This window comes from Corvus brachyrhynchos, unplaced genomic scaffold (genome assembly GCF_000691975.1).
Source record: "Corvus brachyrhynchos isolate BGI_N302 unplaced genomic scaffold, ASM69197v1 scaffold409, whole genome shotgun sequence".
Taxonomy (NCBI): domain Eukaryota; kingdom Metazoa; phylum Chordata; class Aves; order Passeriformes; family Corvidae; genus Corvus; species Corvus brachyrhynchos.
In genome coordinates this window covers 116,361-128,470 of record NW_008246059.1, presented here as the reverse complement: position 1 = coordinate 128,470, position 12,110 = coordinate 116,361, and the positions used below count along the sequence as shown (strand labels likewise).

The window sequence follows — 12,110 nt, the reverse complement described above, 5'->3', positions numbered from 1 at the left end:
TATATATATATGTAAAAATTAGGAAACAGTGCAGAAAATAGCAGTTAGAACTGATGTGTCACAATTTTATTTTACTTGGTTGTTTCTCCTTAAAACCTTGTCTATATTGAAGGTCTCTCTGTTTAAGGAGTTTTCTGCATCTTTCCACTTCATGGCACAGGCCTGCAGATGTGGTATGGAAGTAAAGGCTGAGACATTGATGGAGGAGCTTGCCCCTAATGCCTATCAGAGTTGTAAGGTGCAGTAGATGGAAGCAGCAGCCAAACCAGGATGTGTGTCTAGTGGTAGAGCAAAGTGATGAATGTTGAGTGAGATGGTTGCAAACCCAGTTTGGGTATTGAATGCTGACAGAGTGGGTTGTCAATTGCAAAGATAATGGAGTTATGTGATCATAATTGTTTTGAGGTTGCAGGGCTTTAGAATTCTTCAGCTGCATTTTCTTCCTTTTCTGAAATTCACAACAATTTTCTCATGAATGTTGTCACCTGGTTTGTTCCCTCATGATCCCAGTAACACAAGGCTGTGCTTTCACAGTCTTCAAACTTTTAGTATCAATCTTCAAAGTGTAGCCCAAAGAAATTGAATAATCTCAATCTCTTATGGGTTTATTTTTCTGAATCTCCTGAAAGGGGTCTCAGACTGGAACAAGAAGAATGTTGAGCCTTTGCTGATGATCTCAGTTACCTCTATACATTACCAATTTTGTGACTTCAGTTGGGAGGGAGGAGATAAAAAGCTTTGGGGAAACACTTTGCAGCTTGCTTTTGTTTGACTGAGGGTGAAGTTCTGTGGGAGCTCATCTTTGCCTTGAATTGGCCAGTAAATCTGCTTTGAATGCTTTTAAGCTCTGTTACTGTGTTTGCACTTGAAAGTGGTTTTAGGAGGAAAGCCAGTGGATGTTAGACCATATCTGCACATTTTGTAATTTCTAACTGTTACTTTTAACTGTTTCTGCTGTGCATGCTATGGCTGCTAATGGACTCACATAAGTAGGTTGATAAGGGATGTTTAAGTAGTGAAAAGGAGCCAAGGCCAAAATTCTTCTTCATTTGCCTTTGACATTTCACAGTCTAGTGGGACATTAATATTTTATACGCTGCTATGGGAGTACTGCTTATCTGCCTTTATATCTTGCATTCATTAAAATAACTCTGTTTTATGATGGTCTTCAGATGACTTATCTGAGCAATTTTTTCTGTTTTTAGAGATACAACTAATGATACAGATTATTTTATGCAAGAGCAACAAGATGTACAGCATTCATAGACTTTCAGATTTTTTGCTCAGAATAATCTTGAAAGAAGTAACATGAAATCGCATAATGTAGATTTCAAGTTGCCATAGCAGCAGAAGAACATTGTGAGGCACTGACTTGCTATAAATAGCTTGTTTGTCATTGACATTTGTGTATTCCTAGCTCTAACTTGACACCAGATTTTGAAGGATTAGTGCTGGGTTTTGCAAAGTGTTTGCTTGAGGAGGTTTTAGTATGAAGAACTTGCGAATTTTTTATGTAATATAATAACTTTAAAAATATGGTAAATCTTGTGAGAATATGCTAATCTTTATCCTCTTGGAAAATTATCATAGAGTGTTCATATGCAGCATGCTGAGATTAAGGCCTGAGTGTTGACATAAATATATATATATATATGTTTATATGTATGTACATTTCATATAATACACTTGGAAGTTGGAAGAGATCCTTTTTGACGCTATAAAATTACTGCCTTCATTTGTCTGGACACTGTGAAAGTCCAGTCAGTTTACCTGTGCATTAAAAAAATGCTATGAATTTCACAATGCTGAGGCAAAATTGCTTGTGGTTGAAAATATCATTTCATTATTCATTCATGCAGTTAACTTCTCTCCATTGTGAACCTTTATTTGGTGGTGTACTATGCAGTGAAGAAATCAGACTTTGTTTATGGGATCAGAGAATGCGGTTGGATTGTTGCTCCTATGCTGTCAAGGCTCATACGCTCTTTTAAAACAGCATCTCCTATTGCCAGTAGGTTAATCCTCTTTCCTGAAGACAGCAGTGGGCTATTCCAGCTGCTGGTCTGACCTAGGATAATCCTGCTCATGTGACTTTGCAAAAGACAATATTTTGTTTTTTCTGTTAATTTAATAAGAATGGTTACATTTTGATGCTTGCGTTTAGCAAAAGCAGCATTGCATGCAGAAGCCTAAAATGTTTCCATCAGCTGCTCTTCAATACTACTTTTAGGAGATTAAAACCGAAGCAACAAAGGATTTGTTTCACAGGTTATTTTTCCTTCCTTGAATTTCAGGACATTTATACTTTTGATGCAATAAATATTTTTTAGTTTTAGAAGATTGACTTGCAATGGTTTTCACTACAAAACAGTCTCCAGGAATGTGCTTTCAAAGTAAGCATTATGATAAAACTCCTGCTGGTGGCAAATTAAGAGTAAGACATGCAGTAGTACCTTCATCATTATAAGATACAACCAAGTTTGCAATTTAACATTCCAGTTAGGGGTACACACCAGTCCCTCTCCCTGTTAAATGGTCTAGGCACAGTTACGTTTCATGAAAAGCCAGTGCACTCCCAGTCTTCAGACATGACTGTGGAAGTCTGTTGACAGGATATCCCCATCAGTGATGCTTTGGACTCAGTCCAACAGGTCCAGACAGTAATTTGTCATTTAAGTAGGTGGCTGTTCTGGCTGCAAGTGAAATCCCATGAACATCAATCCCATATAAGAAGTTAACACTGCTGACTGAAGGAGTTCATTAAGAGAACTGACCATCTCTTCAGAGCTAGGAGACTCATAGGAAACAACCCCACCCTGCTAGTATTGAGCTGATACTTGTCTACTGTTTATAGACTGCATCTCCAATTTTACTTTACTTCCAGTCTTTTTTGTGACTGATTTTAATTTGTATTAGTCTGATTGGAATTTCTCCGCATTAGTTAAATACCAATCTGGATATGTGAGCCTGAATTTCAGCAGAAATCATGCAAAGACTGATTAAAAAATGTGTTTCTGGAGAAGGCTAGAAATTTTGGGGGTTTTACAGAGGTGTTTTCCTTTTCCAACATGATTCTTGTCCTTTAGTTCAGAAATCTTCTTGCAGTATTTCACAGAATAGGCATTCTTTGACTGTATGTTTGTGGCATATTTCTTCTGTGGTTTTCAAATATGTGACTTATGATTTTTCTTGGTAGTGTTAAAATTGCTTTTTAAGAAAATAAGGATACATTAAATGCTGCTTTAATCTGCTTTGTTAGTCATTAGGATAAGCTTTTACAGTGCTGATGCTTTAAGACTGTGGAATGGGCTGGAGAGATTTTTCTGTAGCCAGTTTCTAATGGAAGAATTTGTGCAGATGTTTAAACCGAGTGCTGAATAAATTATTTGGGATGTAACACTGAAACAGTGGTGAGAAGTTCCCGGCAGGTGCCTTTCATTTTTGAAAAGGGATTTAAATTAATGTAAGAACTTTGATACATACTGGAAAAAAGATTGTGATGTGTTGAATTTGTTTTCACATGTATTTCAGATATGGACATGGATATGAAATTTTTTGTGTTGCTTGCAATAATTCAAACACTGTAATTGCCTCAGCATGTAAGGTAAGACAAGATTCTAGCACCACCTAGTGAAAAGTGCTATCAGACTTTTAGGCCTGAATTTTGTTCTTTCACAAAAATGTGGAAGATTTTGTATAAGTGACAGTTGCCTTGCAAAGGTGAGAGTGATTGCAAATATGGTATTATTCCTAAATTGTATACGATTCATTTGAAGATATTAGTAAGATAAATACTAACAAATACAGATCTGAAATCTTTTCTGATATCCTGTCAGCATTAAAAGAAAGGAGTGAAACAATGTTGAAACTTACCAGAGGAAAGCTGAGTCTTACTTGATTTCAAGCCTTAAAACACGCTGTCCAGTATTATAATACTTTGAAATGTGTGACTTTTATATTTGCTCTCATTAATTCACACTGATATTTTTTTCCATCCATACAGGCTTCCAGAAAAGAACATGCAGCAATTATTTTGTGGAGCACTGCTTCTTGGAAGAAACTGCAGAGTTTGTCTTTTCACAATCTGACTGTAACTCAGCTGGCATTTTCTCCTGATGACAGATTTTTACTAGCTGTTTCTAGAGACAGGAATTGGTCACTGTGGAGGAAACAAGATTCTTCAGAGTCAGGTAAGATATGTGAAGTCGGTATACAAATTTGTAGACTTGGAAGTTTGTTCAATATTTTTGACTGCAAAATATTTGAAAGAGAATTGATAAAATATTTTAATGGACAGTTTGTGTACGACTTTGAAGAATTATTAATGTTGTAGGCTCTTGTGGATTTAAGAAATGCAGTTAATGTGTGGAAAGATAGAAAGGAAGTTAAAATGCAGAGAAGAATATAATCAGGCGTTAGATGGTGTTTAATTGATGGATGTAATGAAGTCTGCTAGTCCTCCTGCCTTCTGCATGTGATTGTATGTTTGACTTACTGAAATCAAATATACTAGCTGAACTTCATATTGGCATTCTGTCAAGGAAAGCCATCTCAAGAGTTCTGTGCAGGCATAGCCGAAGGTCCAGCGCTGCACCCGTATCCTGCATAGGGCTGCCTTGTCCCTGCTTGCAGGACACGACCCTTTGAGACTCTTGACAGGATTAATCTCTGTCTTTGGTGTGGCTTTCTGATAATCCTACACAATTGATTAATTTGACTAGGACTGGCTATGTCTGGAAAAAGAGCTGATAGTAAGGATTCAGTTGACTTTCTCATTAAGACTTTGAGCCTTGCAAAATCATGAGGAGATTGCTATTGAACACTTTAATAGAATCCTAGAACAGATGCTTGTGCTGAAAGCAATTATCATTGCACTCTTGGCTTAATAGCATATAAACACTGCTGGGCTCTATAGAATGTTCCTAGAGACTTGGCAGTGAGTTTTGGCCCCTTCAGACAGTGTCCGGTTGTATCCTGGCTTGAATTTCTGTTCTATTCAGACTTCTATTCTAAAGCCTGGCATATTGTCCACAGTAGTTACACAATGTTTCAGGATAAGGATCATGAATACTCATAGCAAGTAGAGGAAATCCTCTTTTCATCTGTTCATCAATAACCCTTCTGTCTACAAATAACATCATTATCAGTGTAAAGCAAAACTGCTGCTATTGGCATCCCAATAAGGGGTTATTCAAAGTCTATCCTCCAAAATGACAACCTTTTCTACTCAGGAAAAGCATTCCCATTTACTGATCTGCTGATCAGATTTAGTGCCTGATTGTATACATGCTGAAATGGCAGCTTGTCTCTTTGGGAACACATTAATCTTTACAATTGGACCATTTTGATTTGAGCAGTTGGGACTTTACTGGTAAATAAGAGTGCCAGTGAAATTACTGGGGAAACGTGAACACATGGTAAATGTTGCACTATTCAAAAACTTCTGAAATCACTGTTCTTGATAGAAATAACCTGAAGGTGTTATACTTGGACTTAAATTCCTCTGAAAAAGAAATACATGTAAAAGATTGAACTGTTCCTACTGTTTTAGGGCTATAAGGGCTGACTGATATGGTCTTGAACAGTTACCACTGTGGTAAATGCTGGAAAAAAAATATTCATGTAGTCCTAAGTATTCCCAGTTGCTTTAAAGAAAAAAATAATGGAATAATGAGCGGAATAATGTCCAAGTATTCCTGCAGTTCTGACACAGAGTAAAGTAAGAGTAACAATCACGTTTAATATGTAAAGTGGTTGAAAGAAGGCTTTTCCTCTATATGTTTTATTCCAGGACCAGTCTTCACTTGCTGTGCCTACACAGATAAAAATACAGCTGTTCACAGTCGAATCATTTGGTCCTGCGATTGGACACCAGATAGCAAGTATTTTATTACTGGTAGTCGGGACAAAAAGGTAATTAATGTTAAAGGAATTTAGAAAGCCCAGGGCTATTTTAAATGTATTTTAGAATAGCAAACACTATGTTCTAATGAGCCCATATTTTATATACACACAAAAATCTTATTGCATGTATTAGCACAGAAATCAGTGATACTTTCATAAGCTAAATAAAGTGCTAGAATATGTATATACAAGACTATGGGCTGCCAGTTGAACATTCTCCCTTCTTTTTTCATGCAGTAAGACAAGCATACATGACATAATACTATGGGTCTCAAGTTTTTGTTTAACTTTCATAACAGAATCTGGTTTTGTTGTCAGTAATTTTAATGAAATCAGACAGACTGTCTACAAAGTTGGATCTTTGCAGGTAGAGATTTTTTTACTATTTTCAGGGTCATCCACTTAATTCTGTGCCCTGGAATTATTTCGATTAAGTTATTCCTTATGTTTTTGTATGTGCATTTACAAGGAGATTAAAATGAAAGTTCCTAGATTACTCTTTTTCTTACAGGTCATTATCTGGGGCCAGTGTGATCTGTCAGTGATTACTGAAGGGAATGTGCTGGATTCAATCAAGCCTTGTTCAACAGTGCTGGATGCTGGGGATTCTGTGACTGCTGTTGGTATCAGCCGTGTGCTTACTCCTGATGGAAGGTATTGCTGGTTTTCTGTGAGGTCATTTTGTGTTTAATCTGAGATTAGTATTTATCCCTTTAGTCAACTAGATTCCTGTGGCTAAACCGCTCCCAAAATCTACCTGTCAGTTATTTTGACCATTCTTTAACTGAATGACCTCTTCTTTCTTTCTTTCCTAGCCACCTTTTCAGGTGTATGGTGACTTCTCCAAAAAGTGTAACAAGAAAAAAAGAAAGTTTGAGAGGGGAGGGAGAGAGGCATTGTACTAGTTTGAAAGCAAACCAGTGAGAGATTCCAAGTCAGATTTACAATTTAATAGGAAAATTAGGATAAAGGCAATAATACAGAAATACTGGTTTAAACTGCCAGAGTCAGGATATGACCTGACACCCCGTCAGGCAGGGTGGCAGTAGCAGTCCGATTAAAAGGTGGCTGCAGTCCTCTTGAGGTGATAGATGTGGTTCTGTTGAAGCAGTGATCTTGTGGAAGGGTCTGGTCTTCCTCTGAAGCTCCAGTGGTGGTTATGTGGCTCTTCTCCTCTGGGAGTCCAGTAGGTAAGGGCTGAGTGTGGTGTTCCAAACCTCAGATTATATCCAGCTAGGAATGCTTGGTTCCTCCCCCTGGGCGGAACATCTCACAATGGGATGATGTAATTCTGTGAGTCATGCAGTGAGGCTGGATGGCCCATTAACAGAAGGTATCCCTCTGGAGGGAATTATCAGGGATGTGTCATGAAGAGACAAAGAGCCCTGCCCCTCCTGGTTTCAACAGATGGTGATAGAATACATACTTTTGGTTACATCTTACATTGTAACCTAAGACAGGCGTGAACACACCTGAAGTACATTAATTCTTCCAACAATATTGATTTATCTGTTTTTTTTTTCCTAATCAAATATGTGCAGCAGGTTTCTGCTTTGTTCATTTTTTTTTTGTGAAGCAGCTTTGACGTAAATTGTGATGTATTAATTTTTTTCATGGAAAAGTAAATACTGGTTTGAAGGGCAAGGTACAACAACAGTGCTTGAGTGCTAGTTCTTTCTATGCTGCATTAGAGCTGACCTCACTGAGCTGTCTACTGTAATCTCTAAACTAATGTAATTATTCTCTTGATAGATACATTGTTGCAGTAGGCTTAGAGAATGGGAAGATTATCTTGTACACATGGAAGCAAAGTGGGAAAGAACCAGCACTGGCTGATTGGACCACAAGCATTGAGATGTGTAACAGGTAAGTCTTTTGAAGTGAGTTATGAGCAATGAAATATTATTCTTCAGACTAACAGTGCTGGAGTTCTGTTCTTATAGTATAAAATATATTGATCTAGTTTATTTCTATACAAAAATTGTTATCCTTTTAGGAAAAGTTTGATCCCTGAAAGTGTAAAGATGTCTTGAAGCAAAACCCAGAAATAAAAATATTGGTTATTTAGATGTATTAATAAAACCTCCCAAAAAATACAGACAAAAACCAGAGGGGAGTTAAACCCCAAAATACTTCATGCTATGCAGACACTTTGAGAAGTATTATTATTTGTTGGCCCTACTTAAAAAAAAAAAAAAGCTTTACTTTTAGTCGTATATATGATGATAGAAACACTTGAGAGAGTGGAAAGGATCACTGTCTATATACATCAGCAAAACATTTTGGAGTGGATGACAGCAAGCTTTCAAGAGCAGCTTCCAGGAGAAACCAAAGGAGTGACAAGCTATGTGCAGGGCTGCTGCAGTGACAGCTAGAGAGACTCTGTGGAGAGACTTCAGATGTTTCACTTGAAGCACTCTCCTGGGTTCCTCTATCACACACTGGCATTGATAGTAACAGAAATGGAAGTTGATGGTGACTTTGGCCTGTGTGTGCTTGAAATGAATGGGAAAGAGACACCAGAAAACAGGAAATCGCAGGCTAAGAGCCAGAAATCCGTCATATCTAAGTAACTGAGATGCTCGACCTCCAGCTTAATGTGGTAAAACTGAAAATCAATAGCTGCTTGAATTATTGATGAGTGAGAGGATAAAATGTCATTAGTGTTAATGACCCTGCTTAATAAGAACTTAATACCTGCTGGTTGTCACAAGTCAGTTTTTCCTCAGTCGGTAGTGTAAACTGAAGAGTACTAATTACGTGAGTGTTGATGTTTACACTCACATGCCCAACTGTGTTTAACATTTTGCAGTTACGTATGGATTTCTTTTTGTTGCAGCCAAAGTCATGCTCTTGCTGTGAAACGCTTATGTTGGAGACATCATGCAGGCAGAGCTGGACATAATGATGAGAACAGCAGCAAGTGGTTGCAGCTTGCAAGTTGTGGAGCTGATCACTCTGTTAAAATATTCAATGTCAACAGATTTGCTCTTTAGCAAAGACAGCATGCCTGTTTGCACCAAAGAGATTCACAGCATTTTATTTCAACTTTTAGCCACTTTGATTATTGAATTTTCTCTTTTCTGCTGTGCAAAGTGAAATATCTGACATGTAACTTATTAAAACAACTTCGGTGGAAGTTTGAAATGTCAAATATTTTTTTATTGCTGCAGTTCTGGGAATATGAAGTATATGTTTTGTTTGGTGAATATCCTGAAACTGAGGGATGGGAGGTGGGGTAGGGCATGGGAGGATAATAAGAGAGCTTTGTTCTCTGTGACTCCAAGGGTAGGTGGGAAGCTGCTTGTGGTTGAGATTCCACATGGAGTACTGAATTTTTTTTTAACTCCTCTTGCTGCTAAACTTAACTGTTGGTTGGCCTGCCAGTGCTGCTAGTGTGTTTAGGCATGTGCAGCCAGAGATCAGGGTTAAACACAGCTTTCTCTGGTTGCCTTTGAATTTATATTACAGCCCTGGTCCGAGTCTGAGGCCACCTGACTCTGGAAGGAGTAGTTTGTGTTTGCATGCTTGGACAGGCCTGCTTCTTTGATTTTATTCCTTTATTCTGCTGTGCAGGGCTGAGCTTGTGCTTCTTGGTCAGGTGGGGCTTAAAGCTGAACTCACAGACCACTAAATGTTCTGGTGTCTCCCCTGTGAGCCCTCTATGAGCAGAGACAGAAGAGCCACATCTTGGACTGTTGGAGGGCTATCCTCTACAGTTTGGACTGGAAAAGCTTACGGATATCACTAGGCAGGAGCTAAAAGGAGGCAGCCATTCCTTACACTGCCTTTGGGCTCTTCCTGACTTTTGAGGGCTCCTTCTTTGCTCTGATGAAAACAAGCTAACTTAGTTGTCCCATAGTGTAATTTAAGTAGGATGCTAATAGACTGAGAGTACTTCAGACTTTCCCTCAGCAGGTCTGTATCTGATTCCAAAGTCTAATTTAGAAATCAGTTAAACTTTGAGAATGAAATTATTGTTATTTCGGAACCGCTTGCTACCCGTAAATGGCAATGCAGAGGTAATTGGAATTGTGTTTAACTTTTTACAGTGTTGGATATTTAAATTAAGAGTGCAGCTCTTTCAGAGTGGGGAATACTCTTTTCAGAGTAGTTATAGTTTATGCCTTGAAAGGTTTTGTATTTTAGGTCTTCATTTTCAGTTCTGTTTTTCAGCCATTAAAAAAAAAATCATTCTTTAAAATGGGGACAGGGGAATAAAAAAATGACTTATTAATAAAGATGATTTGCTACATTTTGCTTGTGGTACCCAGTGCTTTCCTTACATGTGTGCTTTAGCATTCAAGTGTTTGAGGATTGTATTTCACTTGTCTGGGAGTTTTTAAGCAACCATATCCTGGCAAGAGGAGGACATAACTTACCACTCTTGAAGTTTCAAAAAACTGCCAGAAGTGGAACTTTATTCTGTGTCACAACTGTAATCTTGTATCTTACAATTTGTTGATAATACTGTACAATTCTTTCCAGTAGTAGTACATCTTGTCATGTGGCCACTTCTGGGCATAGGCGACAATGAAACCTCATATTAGTTGTCGCTCTCTTTTATTTTGTGAAATGCTGGCATTAAACAAGCATCAGCTACTAGATGATTTAGTAATCCACTCCATTACCACTGGGACTCTGTGACTCAATCACATTAAAGATTACACCTCATTGTTCCAGCTTTAAATGAACCAGATTAGTCTGTTGGTCTCCCAAGTCTAAGTGTTTATAATAGACACTTTTAATTTTCAGTTAAGTTAGAGGTTGTCAAGAGACACCTTGGCACACAATTAATATTTTATGTATGATACTATCTTTGATCACATATCACTTTGCTATGCATTTAGTAGGTGTGACTTGTATATACACCTTTATCTTCTAAGAAAATCCACTCATGTGTTTTCCAACCAGCATGTAAAAAATACTAAGAAATGAGCTGCTGTCAATGTAGGTGGTGCTCTGAAATTCTCTGCTTGTTGTACCGTGCCACTGAAAATGGAGTTGAGAAAATTGATGGGACAAACTGAAGTTTTGTAAAGAATATTTTAATACCTTTTGGTACATTTGAGGTAAAGCCATCCCATGAAGATTTTGGATGCATATTACCAGTATTTACTGGCTTTATGCTTCTTTTGAAGAGACTTTGTGGTCAAAGATATGAACAAACTGTTTTATGTAATCAGAGCTAAAGGAGGAGGATTGTTTTGTCTTACAGTAGAGGTGAACAAGCAAGAAATGGCATGGGCCTTATTGTTTGTAACCAGAATCAAATGGTTATTGAGGTCATCCAAAGCAATGTTAAATCTTTCAGTCCAGGATGTAGGTGTAGGCATCCTCTCAAGTCTGTGTTGGACCAAAAAGCCATGCTAACACTGCCATTAGAGGTGAGGGTGCCGTGGTGTCCGGTGGATCAGGAGGACAAAATGAGCTGTTTGTGTAAACTGGGAGGATGTGGGATGCTGACATTCAGCCCAAGGAACTCCTGCCTCGGCTTCACATGGTAGGCTCCCTAAATGCTGCTGCCAAGCTATCGATAGTCTTCATTTCTTCAGTTATGAAATGGGAAAGAAGGAGCTGGAGCATCATGCTAAGCCTTAAGAAAAAGGCTGTTGTTTCCTGCAGTTGCCTATCTTGTGGGCTGGGACTTCAGAAGTAACTAGAAGCAGTTGAAAATTTCAAGGAAGTAAATTATTGAACTCTGAGCTATTGAAAACATCGCTCTGGTAACTCTGACTAATCTCTGTTTTCCAAAATATTTAACATGAAGAAATGAGAATGCTCCTTGGCTCACTGCCAATGGCAGCTAATGCAGAGATGAGGGAAGAGGAGGAAGCAGCTGTGTCCTCATTTAGACTCAAATCTCACTTTAAAGAAGTGGCTGTTACAAATTAGGAAACTTTAAAATAACTGAAATGGGAAGCAAAAATATTACTTGCTCTGTTTTAAGGAGCATCTGGAGCTGTACAAAAGATGAGACAAAATCACTGACAGGACAAAAATCAGACTGCCTTTTGTGCATTGGAAACTGGTAGAGGTGGGAGTTGAGCACAGTTCAGCAGTGCCCCACTACTGCTTTTTTACCAGCAATCCTGTGTCAGGCTCTGCAGCGGTAGTTTTGAGGCAGCAGAGTGTGTACCCCGTGACTTGCCCAGCCCTTGACCCTTCCACCATTCCCATTTTTGCCCTGTGTACTGGCACATCCT

General features: G+C 38.3%; 1 protein-coding gene across 1 annotated transcript in view; it reads left to right on the top strand.

The window, feature by feature from the left end:
* ELP2 (elongator acetyltransferase complex subunit 2) overlaps positions 1 to 10,162 on the top strand; it is a 40,329-nt gene extending 30,167 nt beyond the window's left edge. The window contains exons 16-21 of the mRNA XM_008642710.2: positions 3,532 to 3,604; positions 4,004 to 4,190; positions 5,792 to 5,913; positions 6,416 to 6,558; positions 7,657 to 7,770; positions 8,744 to 10,162. Coding sequence (XP_008640932.1) covers positions 3,532 to 3,604; positions 4,004 to 4,190; positions 5,792 to 5,913; positions 6,416 to 6,558; positions 7,657 to 7,770; positions 8,744 to 8,900 — 796 coding nt within the window. The 3' untranslated portion in view covers positions 8,901 to 10,162. The remainder of the gene's footprint in view (positions 1 to 3,531; positions 3,605 to 4,003; positions 4,191 to 5,791; positions 5,914 to 6,415; positions 6,559 to 7,656; positions 7,771 to 8,743) is intronic.
* Positions 10,163 to 12,110: the final 1,948 nt, after the last annotated feature.